Here is a 16,735-nt window from a genome sequence, read left to right as displayed (position 1 = left end):
CAACCGAAATGATGTTTTTTGGCCGAATAGGTCCGTTTTTCGAATTGAATTTGGACTATTTCCAAGCCAAGGTACACAAAAATGGCTTGGAATTCTAATTTTTTTAAATTTGAAAATTCACCTCGACATCTGATAAATCTGCTGCCCCTAGGAGGCACATTTATCAAAGGTTGAATTTCGATTTCATGTGAGTTTTTAAAAACTCCCATAAATTCGAAATTTGACAAATCGAAATTTATTTAAAAAAATCACTGTTTTTAAACTAGGATGAATGGAATCGACCTAAAAACTCAAATTGAATTTGAATGTCAGGAAGGCTGCACCTCAAAATTGATCCCTGGACGTCTCCTAAACAGCAATTCGACAGGTTTTAGGTGGCGAATAGTCAAATTCGAGTTCTAAAAGGCACAGAGTATGATAAATCTCAAAAATCGAATTTTTAAAAAAACTCGAATCAAATTTGAATAACTCCCTAGTCGAATCTGACAGTTCTGACCATAAGAAAACTAAAAAATTCAAATTTTCAATTCGACCCTTAATAAATCTGCACTAAGTCTACTAAAAATCTTTTAAACATTAAAGAAACCCAATAGGATTGTTTTGCCTCAAATAAATATTATTTATATTTAAATTGGGATTAAATACAAAGTACTGATTTATTATTACAGAGAAAAAAGAAATATATTTTAACATTTTTAATTATTTGATAAAAATGGACCTTCCCTTAATTTGGTGCTTTCTGGATAACGGAATTCCAGATAACCGTTCCCATACCATATAGAATTGCTCCTATGTCAGAGTAAGGAACTGACTTCATCAAAAATAATCTCAATTTAAAGCCTCATTCAAAATGAAATCTCTGCTAAATAAATGAATATTGTTGCAGTAAATTTTTCTCTCCAGTCCTCAAAGAACTGCATTGGCTCTTGGCCTTAGATCTAAAATTCTGATAGCACACTGTAGCCAATGTAGGGCCGTTTGCTCTGTGTCTGTGCTACAGGTTTGTTTGTAGGGCAGTGAACAGGAGGTGGTTATGAGTAGGAGGCAAGAGAAGGAGGGGTAGTTGCTAGTGGGCAGTGTTGGCCGGGTCCTTCAGTGAGTCTTTGGGTTTCCAAGATACGTAAGCTGCAATCATTTGAACTGTGCACCCTAGCTATAAATGTGAGACCTCTGTAGTGACTATTGCCCTCCTAATGTAAAGGACTGTCAAGAGTGAGTTTATTGTCATTTCATCCATATACGTTTGTACAGTACACAGTGAAATGAAACAACGTTCCTCTAGGACCATGGTGCTACACACAACATAAATGTACCGGACAACAGACAAAAAGTGCAAGTGCAAAAATATGCAACTCCTGCAAGACAGGGCAGTATAGTGCAGGGACAGGACAAGACAGTGCATACTCAGCAGATGTAATATAAGTAAATAATGCTAAACATCAGACATGATGGGTGTATCATTGTGATATGACAGTAGTAAGAACATGATAAAGAACATGATAAAGTGCAGATGTGCTCATAGAGATCAATTGGATCCAATGGCTATTTATTTATACAATGGCGTACAGTAGCCGTGTAACGTTGTGGTATATAGTAAGGTCAGATGGAGTGTGTGTGTGAGAGAGATCTGTCCGGTCCCTGAGTATTCAGGAGCCTTATGGCTTGGGGGAAGAAACTGTTACACAGTCTGGTAGTGAGGGCCCTAATGCTTCGATACCTTTTTCCAGATGGCCGGAGTATGAACAGTGAGTGTGAGAGGTGTGTTGGATCAGCCACAATGCTGGTGGCTTTATGGATGCAGCGAGTGGTGTAAATGTCCGTGATGGAAGAACGAGAGACACCTATGATCTTCTCTGCTGTCTTCACTATCCTCTGTAGGGTCTTGCGCTCCATGACAGTGCAGTTCTCAAAGATGGACTGATCCATTCCTGAGGAGCAGGAAGAAGAGATCTGCCATTTTAATACTCATTCATTCCATCCCACTGACAGCGACTGCTCTATGCATAAGGCCATTAAAAGCTCAGTTTCAATATATCTTTTTCATCAATCCACCATCTCTGGCTGCAATGATATGAGACATCTGTCTTCTAAAAATAATGGTGCCTTTTAAATAAAACAACAATGTTTGGTAAGTCCCAAAGTAAAAAAATAAAAATAAGAAAAAAATGTAATAAAATAAAGACTATTTGTGAAATAGATTTGGGAACATCTACTGCTGCTTAGTGGAGTATGTATTGTAATGACAGCAGCTTCTTGATTGTGAAAATGTTATCGCCGCTTGTCATTTGTCTGAAAGCCTTTTGTTGCGCTAGAAGTCAACCCTGCAACCTGATGAATTGTTTATACGGGAATAATGGAGAAGAAAATAAATAGAAGCACAAAAAAAACCCAAGTCCCCAGAACTCTAAAAACTGATCGTTTGTCTCCAAGAAAACTACGGTGCCCTGCTTAGCTATATATTCCACTCTATATAAGATTAATACAAGATGCAAAAAACAGTGCATGGTAATAGTTCCCCTTTTGTTATCTCCTGAGGTTGCTGGGTTGTAAAGCAAAAATACCAAGTGATTTAGATAAGGACGATTGATCATGCCTAGGCCTCCGCAATACAGACAGCTAGAAGCTGGAAGAGTGAAAATAGGCACACAAGTAGAATGTAAAATAGATGCTTACGCTGACAGAAAAAGTGGCTGTAACTTTTTCAACATCAATATTAATCATTGTGTTTTGTCAAAAATCAAACTTCTCATATAAATACAAATATCAGCTACTTAGTTAGAAAAAAGACATCTACTGTATAAAGCTCAACCTTTTGGGTGTAAATGAAAGCTGCATATCTGCTGGTTGATCCAGAGGAAAGCTAAAAACCCCACTTACACCCCATTAATTTGCCACAGGGGGAGGGAAGATTGCTTTCTGACTTCCAAGATGGCAATCGCACCCGTCCCTGGAACAACTTTGTTCTTAGAATTATTTCAGTAACCTTGTATGTTCTCAAATTCTAAAATGCCATCCGACCCTTTCTTGAAACGAATGTGTCTGCCAGTACAGTGATTTCAGGGAGAGACATGAGTAGGTGAGATATAAGGAAGGGTGGATGACTGGTCATTAAAGGAAAACTATATCCCCCAAACAATAAAGGTCTCTATAAAAATATATTGAATAAACAGCTCAGATGTTAAACCCTGCTTCATGTTAATAAACCATTTTCATAATAATATACTTTTTTAGTTGTATGTGCCATTGGGCAATCATAAATAGAAAATTGGCAATTTCAAAAATAAGGGCTGCGCCTTGGGATCGTACACTTCTTCCTGTTACAGTTAGAGTTGTAGTATTTCTGGTCAGGTGATCTCTGAGGCAGCACACAGACCATAACAAAATGGTGGCTCAAGGCAAGGGATGTAAAAGTACAGTAAATATATAGACCAGTTTGGTAAGATTCTTTAATATGCCAATTAATTTGATATAAACTATCTGGTGCTTGTGTTCATTTTGGGGGTATAGTTTTCATTTAATATGGTTTTGGAAACAAGACAAAGGGGCAGTCTTTCTAAATGGAGAAGTGGCATCCGCTAGCAAAATTCACCAGAACTCTCATCCGCAGGGATATCGACAGGCGTAGAGGACAAAATTTGCTGGAGAAAGAGACCGTCGCTAGCACAGTTTCGCGCCCTTTCGCCAGGCGAATCTTTGCTCAGACGACTAACGTTACTCCGCAAATTCACGTTACCTCTTTCACCAGAGTTTCCTTCACCACCTTAGACCTGGCAAACTGTTAAGATGAAGCTACATCCTCCTCAATCTTATGTCAGTGACATCATATCCTGCATGCTGTTTTTTCATATTTTAAAGGGGATTGCCTTCAAAGTCCTGACTATTAAAGATTTTTGTGTTAACATTTTTTTCCAACTATTTGAGAGGCATGCCACATTTGTCTTAGGGTGGGCTCATGTCTAGGGCATTAGAGGATCTCTTTTGTCTTTATCTTGCTTCCTTGGATATGTGTAATAATAAGTGGCCACTTCAAGCCCTATTCAAATTGACCTAAGAGTAAGGTTGTTGTGTATTAACAAAGCTACTAGCAAAAGATTGATATGAACGCTTGCGCTGACGAATTAATGCTAGTTGAACTTTGCCAGCGTTCGGCTGCTGAGACGCAATTTCGCATTTTAGTGAATTATCGTACAGTAGTGGTAAAGAATTTTAGCCTGGCGAAGTGTAGCGGATCGTTCGCTGGCAAAAATTCACCCTGTAGTGAATTTGCCCCTATGTGACACCCAAAACATATTTTAATGATGTAGTTAATTCTGATTTTTCACCTGAAAGATTTAAGGAGAATGTAAGTTATAATTGCTGGGGGGTGTCATGTTTTTTTTTTTTTTAGACATCCCTTGTTCACCTTTTATATTGGGCCAGCATACATCTTATACTCGCCCTGGGTATGCTCTTTGGAACACTCTGTAGTATCTCTTTCATCAGTTGAAGCTGGGTCTACAAGCAGCACAGCAATCTATAATGAATTATTATACTGCACTCAATGCCATTATTTAAGATTTGTGTATAATGCAATGTATTTTGCATTGAATAATTTAAAATCATAGTCTTGCATATTAGAACTAAAACACTGCAGCAAAAATGACTGAGCCACTCCCCAGCTTATATACGAGCAGACAAAAAACACTTTACAACATGTATTCAAACTGCTGTGGATATCAACAACATAAAAGAGCAAGGTAATGAGCAAAGAATGTTCTAGTTATACAGTTTCTAATGTTCTTCTCTTTATCATCGTTAAATGCGTGTGTGAACACAGAACACCAGCAACTTCAAAATAAAGAGAGGGTTTCTCGCTGTTCTTGACAGATAACCAATTTTAGTTTTCATTTAAAATTCTAGAAAAAAAACAAAGCATAGAAAATGAAACATTTAAAAAGAGAAATACACAATAAAAAATACCAGAAATTGGATTTCAAATTAAAACATGAGTACAACAGTGCTGTACTAATTGGACCTAGTAACATTGTACACACACATTAATGACCAGGAACATTTGCTACCCATTTGATGTTTATTAGAATGAACGTTGGATTCATTACTTAAGAATATTTACTAAGAGCACAGGATCGTTAGCTGGGCTAAATACCATTCCTTTGCAGTACTATATTTTAAAATCTGTACAATTAATGAAAACATTAGTGGAACGATTGAATTCAGCTGTCACGTATAATAAAATGAATTAAATTGCTTTCTTTTTGATGAGTCTTTAACATTCTCCTGGCCATATGGACACTGAAAGAGAGAAAAATACATGATTTTAATATTGTATATTACTTTGCGGTACAACAATGAAGACTCACATTCTGTTCCCCACTCAAAAATGTTCTGTTAAAAGGAAATGGGACAATTGACAATTCTTTCTGAAGCCTATGTAACATCGCAGCCATTATATTTTCACACCTTTGCACTCTGCTATCATGAAAAACAGATCATTTAGAAGCTAAAAAGGTGGAATTGCATTGTTATTGTAATAAGGAAAGTGTACAATGATTCAACATGGAAAAGGATTGTCATCAGTTGAAGGATTGTTCACACACCTTGCTTTGTTGCTGAATCTAGAGGAAGCAATTGGCTTCATTGTGGCCAAGTTCTTAGAAATGATTCAGGATGTCACAAAGCTATACAAGAGTGTGACTTACACAAGTGATTTGTCGAATTCATAGAACGCCCCCAGAAAATACAAGCACATGGTAGATTGTGTTAAGTGTTTAAGTACCACCTAAAATAGGTTTTGCATAATTATTTGTGTGTAGGATGGATGGTGCCACAGGAAACAATTATGCACAGTGCATTAAAAGAAAATGTAATTATGTGTACTCCTCTCAAATACAAATGAAATTATTTCATAGGAAACTGTATGAAAGACTTTGAAAGGTATGAAGTGGTTTCCAGGTTGCTACTTGACAGATCATTTCCAGCCCAAGATAGGCTTTTGATAGGGCAGAATGAACTATACTGTTCCGCATGACCCGTGGCATTAGATGATCTAAGGACAGTGATAAAAACATCAGTCAACAACTCTTGACAACCTTTAAATGGGTCAGAACACAACCTCAGACTATCCTTGTTTTTGCAATTGTCTACAAAAATACCCTGGCGCGAGTACCAACGCGCCAGGGCCGAGTTGAAGAAAGTAGTATGTCAAGCTACCATCTATGATTAGACATTGTTCAAGACATACGTTAAAGGACTGTGTCATGGTTTGATAAAAGTATCTACTGCAGTGCTCCACCATCAAGTAGAAGGAAAGACGCGTTTTGTAGACATTTATAAAGCTCTTGAACAGTTGTTTCAGTTCCAGAAAATAACTAGTTATAGCTGAGGAATGTGGCCTCTGCCTAAACTCTGTCTGCCCTTTGAGGGTGAATTTTATTTGCCACTGCTGCAGGAACCACACCTTTGTTGAGCTGAGCATTGGGGAAGCTCTAGATACAGTCATATGAAAAAGTTTAGGAACATCTCTTAATTATTTGGAGTTTTATTAACCATTGGCTGAGCTTTCAAAGTAGCAACTTCCTTTTAATATATAACATGGAAACAGTAGTATTTCAGCAGTGACAAAGTTTATTGGATTAACAGAAATTAGACAGGTGCATACATTTGGGCACTCCAACAGAGATATTACATCAATACTTAGTTGAGCCTCCTTTTGCAAACGTAACAGCCTCTAGATGCCTCCTATAGCCTTTGATGAGTGTCTGGAATCTGGATGGCGGTATTTTTGACCATTCGTCCTTAGAAAGTCTCTCCAGTACAGTTAAATTTGATGGCTGCCGAGCAAATCATCCCATAGATTTTCCATGATATTCAAGTCGGGGGACTGCGATGGCCATTTCAGAATATTGTATTTCTCCCTCTGCATAAATGCCTTTGTAGATTTCGATGTGTGTTTAGGGTCATTGTATTGTTGGAATATCCAACCCCTGTGTAACTTAAACTTTGTGACTGATGCTTGAACATTATCCTAAATAATTTGTTGATATTGGGTTGAATTTATCTGATTCGACTTTAACAAGGGCCCCAGTCCCTGAACTAGCCACACAGCCCCACAGCATGATGGAACCTCCACCAAATTTGACAGTAGGTAGCAGGTGTTTTTCTTGGAATGCGGTGTTCTTCTTCCGCCATGCAAAGCACTTTTGTTATGACAAACTAACTCAATTTTTGTTTCTTCAATCCAAAGCACTTTGTTCCAAAATGACTGTGGCTTGTCTAAATGAGCTTTTGCATACAACAAGCGTGTTTGTGGTCTGAGTGCAGAAAGGGCTTTTTTCTCATCACCCTGTGATACTTTGTGCAAATAACATTGAATTGTAGGACGATGTACAGATACACCATTTGCAGCAAGATGTTCTTGCAGGTCTTTGGAGGTGATGTTTCACAATCCTCTGCATATGCCGCTTCTGTATTTTTCTTGGCCTGCCAGACCTGGGTTTTACAGCAACTGTGCCTGTGGCCTTCCATTTCCTGATTACATTCCTTACAGTTGAAACTGACAGTTTAAACCTCGGAGATAGTTATTTGTAGCTTCCCCCTAAACCATGATACTGAACAATCTTTGTTTTCAGTTCTTTTGAGCGTTGCTTTGAGGATCACATGCTGTCACTCTTCAGAGGAGAGTCAAACAGAAGCACAACTTGCAATTGGCCACCTTAAATAACTTTTCTCATGTTTGGACACACCTGCCTATGAAGTTCAAGGCTTAACAAACAAATCCAACCAATTTGGTGTTGCCAGTAATCGGTATTGAGCAGTAACATGCATTCAAATTGGCAAAATTACCCAAATTTTGGCACAGCCAGTTTTTCACATTTGATTTAATTTAATACAACTGAATTCTACTTCACTAAAAATCTTTTTTTGTTGAAAGTGGAGTAAATTATTATGCAGGCTGAGAGGGGTTCCCAAAATTTTTCATATAGCTGTAATAAAAGAATAAGAACACTCAGCATGCAGGCATCAGAAATGATTCTGCAGATCACATCATAAGATACAGCCTGAAAGACCTGGAAGCCACAAGTGAAGTATCAGTCACACATGTAATCTACTGCTAGGAATAGATATTTATGGCCTAGCACTAATTGCACATTTGAAAGGTGCCCCCAGGGCCGCCATCAGGGGGAAAAGGGGGTATTGCTGTCCCGGCCCGGATGGTTTGGGGATTTAAGGGGGGGGGCAGCCATGCTGCACTAAATGGAATAGCCGGGTCCGGTGCCAAGCTCCGCCGCCTGCATCTTGCTTCCTGTGCTCTGATTTGCCAGTGAAGTATAAGTCCCGGTAAAGCTGAATGAGCAGTGGATGGGTGAAGTTTGAACCTCTCCTCCAGTTGTAGGGGGGGCACTTAATGTTTTAATGCTTGTGTCTTGTGCGGCATTCTTACTGATGGGTGAGTGAGGGGTGGTGGCAAGGGGGGCTGTGATTTCTGATGGCAGCCCTGGGTTCGCCATGTCTGTGCACTCCAGCCTTCTTCTACATGCATGTGTCAGCTTCAAGCACAGGGTATTTGTAACTGACATTGGAACAGGCCAAATCAACAGTAGGTTGGGACACCATTTCAATGTTCCTTCAGCCTTTCAACACTTTGTCCTGCCACAATCTGTAGGTCAGTTACAACTTAAACTGGTAAGAAGGATGGAAGACTTAAATTATGAGGGTAGACTGTCAAGGTTGGGGTTTTCTCTGGAAAAGGGGACATGATTACACTTTACAAGTACATTAGAGGACATTATAGACAAATAGCAGGGGACCTTTTTACCCATAAAGTGGATCACTGTACCAGAGGCCACCCCTTTAGACTAGAAGATAAGAACTTTCATTTGAAGCAACGTAGGTGGTTCTTCACAGTCAGGACAGTGAGGTTGTGGAATGCACTGCCTGGTGATGTTGTGATGGCGGATTCAGTTAATGCCTTTAAGAATGGCTTGGATGATTTTTTGACATAATATCAAAGGCTATTGTGATACTAAACTCTATAGTAAGTATCGATATGGGTATATATAATTTATGTGAAAGTAGAGAGGGGTGTATGTATGGATGCTGGGTTTTCATTTGGAGGGGTTGAACTTGATGGACTTTGTCTTTTTTCAACCCTATTTTACTAACTATATAACTAGCTAACTTCCTGGGCTTCAGAGAAAGCTCCGAATTACAGAAAGCCTGTTTCCCATAGATGCCATTTTATCCTAATAATTCAAATTCAAAATGATTTCCTTTTTCTCTGTAATAATAAAAGATTGTCTTGTACTTGATCCAAACTAAGATATAACTAATCCTTATTGGGAGCAAAACCAGCCTATTGAGTTTATTTAATGTTTATATGATTTTCTAGTAGACTTAAGGTACGAAGATGCAAATTACAGAAAGATCCGTTATCCGGAAAACCCAGGTCCCGAGCATTCTGGATAAATGGTCCCATACCTGTATTGGGTCTCTAGGCAGGTGAGTAGCAGAGGGCTGGATAGGAGGCAGGGGGGTCGTCATACTTATAAGTCCCTGTTAAAACTTGGAACCTGTCAATATTCCTTTAATATAGCATTAACTAAAGCTAGTTCCCAACACAAAAGAGATGTTGTAGTGTCTCATAAAAATGAGAGTGTTAGATGTCATAGCCTAAGTATTTTGCTGCATAACAAATACATCTGATGAATATTCCATAATTGGTCTCTCCATATTCTCCAGGGATAACTCCATCGCAGTGTGTATGCTTACCTACATGAATCTATTCACTGACAGCAGCTGGCTTTCTTGAACAAAGCAAAGAACATGGTATACTTGCAACATTCTAGCCAGAAATATGTTAGCTCCAAGTCTCCTAAATCCAGAGAAGATGTTCCATGTGAAGTTTGTTGTGTGGTCCTAAGACTACAAGACAGAATAGCTCCAATATTTTAGTGGTCACCAATAAAGACTGGCCAGTTGACTTAAACATAACATCCAGGCAACTTAATAGGCACTGTGTAATTATTTTGAATAAAGTCACTGTTCAGATGTAACTTTGCAGTGTTCTCCCCATAAAATTGTAAACCTTCCAGTACTTGTGAATTTAATTTAAGCATCACTTATTTGTTTCTTTTTAGAAGGGTTGCTGCTTTCTCATAATCAAAGTCACATGGATCTGGTCCCTCCATATAAATCAGCATGGTAGTGGGCACTGCACCCCAAGCACATTATATGCACTGGAATATAGACACATTACCTTATGTTTTACTTTATTTAAAATATTATTACCCCCTCCTATTTTACTTTCCCTTTTCCCATCTACACTATTTGTTCTCTTCCATCTTTCCTCTTCACTTATTTGCTTTCTTTCCACAAAATTTTAATCCAGTTTTACTATTTCTCTCCACCAATCTCCTCTCCTCTGCCTTCCCTTCTCTTTTTATGTTTTCCTCATCTACTTTTCTTCTCTCTTTTTAACTGCTTTGTATTTTTACAGTTTTGCTTTTCCAGTATTTCCATTCTGCTACCCCAATGCCCCCGTATCCTCATAAATCAAAACTAATTTTATACTCAGGCCGATTGCTAAGCATTGCTTGAAGATGGCATGGTAGGGACAGGCTTGAGTACTTATTTGCTTGAGTCAGCTGGATTCCTCAGTATAAAAGCAATATAAGGTGCACGTACCATCAGTGGTCCATCCTCCACCATTGATCCAAAAAAGAAGTTTTCGTACAGCACCAATCAATTTAAATGCCTTTATCTGCCTACTCAAGCCTGTCCCTAAAAAATAAGTTTTCGTACAGCACCAATTAATTTAAAATGCCTTTATTGGTACATTTTATGGCAAACAGCCTGGTCTGCGACGTTTCAGGCCTTCAGGCCTTTTATCAAGCTCAAGCTTGATAAAAGGCCTGAAGGCCTAAATTGGCCAGTGAAAATTCGCTGGCATCAAAATATTTTTGACGCCCAAGACAATTCAGACGCCGGCGACAATTCTCGGTGCCCATTGACTTAATGTGCGTCAGAATTGTCGGCAGAGTTCGAATTGTCGCCGGCAACGGAATTGTCACTGGTGTCAAAAATATTTTGCAGCTGGTGTCAAAATTCACGTTTCGCTAATTTTGTGTGAAATTCGCAAATTTTTAGGCGAAGCGAAACGGGAGAAATCCGCCCATCATTAATTGCTAACAGAGCAATATGTTACAGATCTGTACCTCAGTAATGATGCCAGGAAACATAAGGTAGATGGGCCCAATAAAACTAGAAAGCTGGCCCTACAGTATAGTTGATAACTGCTAGGTCATTATTCTCTTGTGCGACCCTTACTATAAATGTATTTTTGGCATCTTGTTAAGAAAGAAATGGATAAATCACAACAAATATGCTACTCCACAAAACAAAAGGGCTAATTTATGGATGTAAATGTTAAAGCCCACAGAGGGAGCACCGACTCTTGTACCACTGGTAGATGAAAAGCACAACTTACACTGTAGATACACTGCACTTAGGGTTGCCACCTGGCTGGTGAAATGATGGTTGATCCCAAATATATAGGAAGGCAGGTATTTTTTTCCGGAAAAGGTGGCAACCGTAACCACTGTACTTAATGCCTCCATTCTAGAAATGAAACAGGCAGTGTAGACATTTGTAGACATGTAGGAAGCACACCCTGACAATTCACACACAGTATTTGCACAAGAGCAGGATATATTCTTATATATTTATGGAAATACTTACATGCCTACATCCACTGCCGCAGCATTTGCCTCTTCTCACGTGAACAATTTCGGTAAATACCAAATATCCAGTCTGCGGATCAACATACGTTTCTTGACCTGCCTGGGAAACAGACATAATGTTACTAAAGACTATAAGACATATGTGAACATGAAAAAAAACAGTTTTTTGGTTTTTTTACAAATAAACATGGATTAAATCATGAGAAGAGTAGACAATAAATCTAGAGAGAGTAAACCGTTCCTAAGTAAAACCTTGCTTTGTTTTCCCTTTCAATCCTAGCTAGAGTCAGAGGATTTAAGAAAATATAATTTGTGATCTCATTAGACTGTGGATGCTGCCTGCTTGTGTCACTGCAGCTACTCTTTTCTCTGTCACATTCTTCTCACATACAGATCCAACAAAGGATATCGCCCGCTCAGTCTCTGCTTAGCATCAAAATTTCAGTGTTGAAAGCAAAACATACATCACTGGAATTTAAATATAATCAATTCATTATGCTCCAACAATTTCTCTACAAAGCAAATTATCCATTCCACATGCCACATTAATTGGGGTGCCCATGGTCAACTTAAAATCTATGAGGCGCCTGTTCATGGGAACTGACACTCACTGCATGCTGTAAAATTGCTTAAGACAATAAACATGGTTTTCAAACAAAGATCAAATTACTTTTCCATATTCTATATTTCTACTCAAACAAGCAGAACAGGCCTATAGAGCCTGCGACAGCAAACTGTATAATGCAACCTAATGGTTAAGTAATGAAGACTGTCTGGCATTACAGCACGAATACAATTCAAGGATATTGCTTTCCTCTTAGACCCCTTAACCCCCTCTGCTTTCAGAAGTAAACATAAAAGAAAATAGGGAATCTCAAAAATGTACATTCAAATCAAAATAAACATTCTATGAATATTTATGGTGAAACCAAATATTTTATACTTGGGGTTCAACTGTATTATGAACGGAGACACAAACTTTGGAACCTGCCTGATCTTCAATCCAGCCAATATCCATAGTATATTAATACGAATGTACTAATGTATAATGAAACAATACATCAGTGTCGTATAAGCCGTCCCAAAAACTCGCTGGACACACAGGTCAGGCGGTTTTGGGCCATCACATTCTTCCTGCAGGTTGATTAAAATATCGAAAACTTAAATGTTAAATGAAAACGACAAGTTAAAAGTAATGCTAACCATCACCCAGAGCTGCTATCAGAATTTATGGGACCCCATAATGTTAGCAGGGTCTTAACCTGCCACCCCCGAGTGAAGTGCAATGCCAAAAAGTATAATGGAGCCCCACTTAATAAAAATGTGGCCTACACATGCATAACCATGCTCAATTCACTACATTTACACCAATTTTGTCCCATGAATCACTTCTCTATCTCTTGGAACCCTGACAGCAGTGTGCCCTAAAGACAGCACTGGGTTTGCCCTGGGCCAGCGTGTGTGCAACGCACTAAAAGCATGTACTATACCTAGAGCAGAACTGGGCTTACTTAGTAAGTGGATCAAACATGGAAGTATGGCTCCATAGAAAAATGTACTTGGGACAAGGCAATATTTATGCACTGCTCCCACAGGTTATCAATTTGCACCACTAGGGACAGGGTTACCCTATTTTAGAATCGCCTAGTATTTTAACCTTTAGTTCTCCTTTAACATTATGTTGGTTTGAGATCCAAAGGATGAGATCAGCCTGATTGGGTCCACTATGTGGATGGTCAAATTGGCTAAAGGTCTGCTTGTTTGATCATAAATAAGATCTTCCCATGCGATGTCAGCAGGGCAATCATCATGGAGATACAGAAGTGCAAATGTGAAGGGGCCCAGCCCCTGAAAATCATTTCTAATACTGTGTTAAGTCATGTGGCCACAGTTATTAATTTTTTTTAAGTGAAAAGTGATTGGTCCACTTCATTCCTACTTAGGGTTGCCACCTTTTCTGGAAAAAAAATACCGGCCTTCCTATATATTTATCTTTTTTTCCCTATAAATAACATTGGGATCAGCCATCATTTTTACCGGCCAGGTGGCATCCCTATTCCTACTGCTCTACACCTACAATGCCAGAGACAAAACACCTGAAAATAAGTGTGGATCTAGTTTTTTTTATTCTCAGGCAGTCCAACTACACAGAGGCTCAAACAGATCCCGACAGGCACAATAAATAGTCAAATAGTTTGTGGCATCTTCCAGTGGCCCCTCTAGCAAAAGCACTGCCGGGTATTGTTACCTCTGTTTGGAGTATATATAGTGAATAAAGTACCCCCTCTTGTAAAATATAAGGATATTATAAGTTACCGAGGAGTTTCATGACCATATAAAAACACGAGGCCGAAGGTTCATGGAATTCCGAGGTAACTTCTAATATCCTCATATTTTGCAACTGGGGATATTTTATTTATTATAATACAGTCATGTGACAGAAATGACATCAGAACTCACCATTTATAAGGATATAATTTACAGGATATTCATGGCTTTTGTGTACTATATAGGGTTGCCACCCGGCCTTCCTATATATTTATCTCTTTTCCCTAGTCATAACATTGGTATCAGACATCATTTCTGTATATATAGGATTGCCACCTGGCCGCTACAAATACATACCTCCCAACTGTCCCTTTTTCGGAGGGACAGTCCCTCTTTTGACAGCTCAACCTGCAGTCCCTCATTTGTACTGGAAAGTCCCTCTTTTCTCTGCACTGAACAGCCAGAAAAAGAAACAAAGTTTCTCACTTAATTGGCTTTTAGCAGAGAGCCCAGAACAGCTAACAGGTGCAAATAAGATACTTTGTAACAATTTTGAGACACAAAAACACAGTTTAGATAAGAAGAAATATTTTCAAACTTTCATAACCTGCCAAATTTTGTAAAACAAACATGGTCATTAGGGGGTGTGGTCAAAAAATTGCTGAGCTACATGCGGAAAAAAAAATGTTGTCCCTCTTTTTACTTCCAAAATGTTGGGAGGTATGCAAATGATTGTTGATATTAATATTATTAATAGGGAAAAAAGATAAATATATAGCAACCCTAAGTATATACCATAATATGTACAACATGTGTGATCTCAGGCATAATGTAAGATTTGCCATAGACTAGTTATTATTACAAAGGACACAATTAGCTGTAGAAGCACAGAGGCTCACTTTGCATGCCTGCTCATGGACTGTCACTATTCTCATGGCAGCACAATCCAGCTCGGGCCTCGGCGCGGCCTGTACTTCCTGTCCCTTCGCCTCAGTCCCCGGACTTTCTTGCTGCCTGTCCTTGCCAGGCCCCGACCTATTCTGGTCACCACGCACTACCGAGCTCAGCGTTATTCCGTTCCACCGGCTGCTTAAGTCCATGGGCTGGAGGCGGCGCCTCAGAAGAGGGGAGGGCGGCGATGTTGAGACAAAACCTTGATATTGACGGGTCTGTAGGCACAGCGGGCCTCGGGGCCAGACACGTAAAATATTACAGCTCATGTCTCACATTAGAGACACTTCCTGACTCCACACTCACTGTCTGCAACACTAATACCGTAAAGACGGCAGAACTCTGATACACAATAGCGGAAAATTAGCTAAATAATAGCGGGAGACAGTTTTTCAAATGTATTAATATATCTAGTTATATATGTAATGCCTTTTTGAAAACATGTACTGGTACTTCTTTTTGCAGTTTCCACACAACTCTTTCTCTCAGAGAGGACAGCCTGGCAGATCCTTTTATTGGGAATGTTTGGCCCATATACCCAGTGACACCCTGTCCACACACCCCAATAACACTTCTGTCCAATACTGCCCGTGTCTGACGAAATTGGGGTGAGCTTTACTTAGGAGAAGGAAAGCTACTAAGGCAGTTTATTGCCAATATATTAGCCACAATAGTGCAAGCTATAACACTATATTTATTCTGCAGAATGCTTTACCATATCTGAGTAAAAGCTCTAGATGCTCTCTCTGTTTGTTTAGGATAGCAGCTGCCATATTAGCTTGATGTGACATCACTTCCTGCCTGAGTCTCTCCCTGCTCACTCATAGCTCTGGGCTCAGATTACAGCAGGGAGGGGAGGAGGAGCAAACTGAGCATGCGCAAGCCCTAGCCCTGGAGGTTATGCTGAAAACAGGAAGTCTGATACAGAAGCCCATGAGTGCACAATAGAAGGAAAGAAATGCTGTGTTTCTTTTGACAGAGGACTCAGAGCAGCATTACTTTGAGGGTTTACTGGTGTATTTATATAGACTTTTCTGATAAAGCTTACTTAATTTTAGCCTTTCCTTCCCCTTTAAAGGGGTTCAATTGTTCCCCTTTACGTTAACTTTTAGTACCATGTAGAGAGTTATATTCTGTGTTTTGAGAGTCAAAATAGGTCCTGGAATTTCAGGTACACAGAGGCCCAATCAGCCCACACAGAGGCCCACCAAATACTTACTTTCTATGGCACCTTTTAGCAGCCCCTCTAGAATTTGCCAGAACCCACCGATTGCCAGTCCGGGCCTGTTTTCTCTTTGTGGTTTTTGAGTTATTTAGCTTTTTATTTAGCAGCAATCTGGTTGCTAGGGTTCAGATTACCCTAGCGACCATACACTGATTTGAATGAGTGACTGGAATGTGAATAAGTAATAACAATACATTTGGAGCATTTGTTTTATAGATGGGGGCCAGTGACCCCTATTTAAAAACTGTAAAGAGTAGAAGAAGGCAAATAATTCAAAAACTATAAAAAAAGGAAGGTCAGTTGAAAAGTCATTTAGAATTAGCCATTCTATAACATACTAAAAGTTTTAAAGGTGAATCACCACTTTAACCTTCATTAGGGTGCTTTCAGACTATTATAGAAAATCTGCCCCAGAATACCCTAGTGCTCCTAAATGAGTATGGAAGTGCTTTCCAACAGGGTCCTCTTCATGGAGTGCAACAAGCGTAATTGGATACTGGGGCATCTAATTTCTCACTAAGGTGACACAGTGATTAAAATGCCACTGTTTTTT

At 39.2% G+C, this 16,735-nt stretch overlaps 1 protein-coding gene across 4 annotated transcripts; it reads right to left on the bottom strand.

Annotated features, from left to right (window-relative positions):
- Nucleotides 1-4,681: 4,681 nt before the first annotated feature.
- LOC108714437 (uncharacterized protein C1orf53) lies at nucleotides 4,682-15,290 on the bottom strand. 4 transcript variants are annotated; one of them, XM_041590592.1, is made up of 5 exons: nucleotides 14,906-15,049; nucleotides 14,364-14,458; nucleotides 11,737-11,838; nucleotides 11,486-11,616; nucleotides 4,682-5,292 (listed from the first exon to the last, which is right to left on the bottom strand). In XM_041590592.1, exons 1-5 carry the CDS (start codon nucleotides 14,910-14,912, stop codon nucleotides 5,214-5,216), a joined length of 414 nt encoding a protein of 137 aa, XP_041446526.1. In that variant the 5' UTR covers nucleotides 14,913-15,049; the 3' UTR covers nucleotides 4,682-5,213. The 4 variants fall into 4 exon arrangements, with proteins under 4 accessions (XP_041446526.1, XP_041446525.1, XP_041446527.1 ...); XM_041590591.1 differs by lacking the exon at nucleotides 14,364-14,458 and having other exon boundaries at nucleotides 5,053-5,292; nucleotides 14,906-15,290; XM_041590593.1 differs by lacking the exon at nucleotides 11,486-11,616 and having other exon boundaries at nucleotides 5,053-5,292; nucleotides 14,906-15,208.
- Between the last annotated feature and the right edge of the window lie 1,445 nt (nucleotides 15,291-16,735).

The sequence above is a fragment of the Xenopus laevis genome, chromosome 4L (assembly GCF_017654675.1).
Source record: "Xenopus laevis strain J_2021 chromosome 4L, Xenopus_laevis_v10.1, whole genome shotgun sequence".
In the NCBI taxonomy this organism is placed as follows: domain Eukaryota; kingdom Metazoa; phylum Chordata; class Amphibia; order Anura; family Pipidae; genus Xenopus; species Xenopus laevis.
Note: the sequence above shows the minus strand (reverse complement) of the source record. Positions and strands in the feature narration are given on the sequence as shown.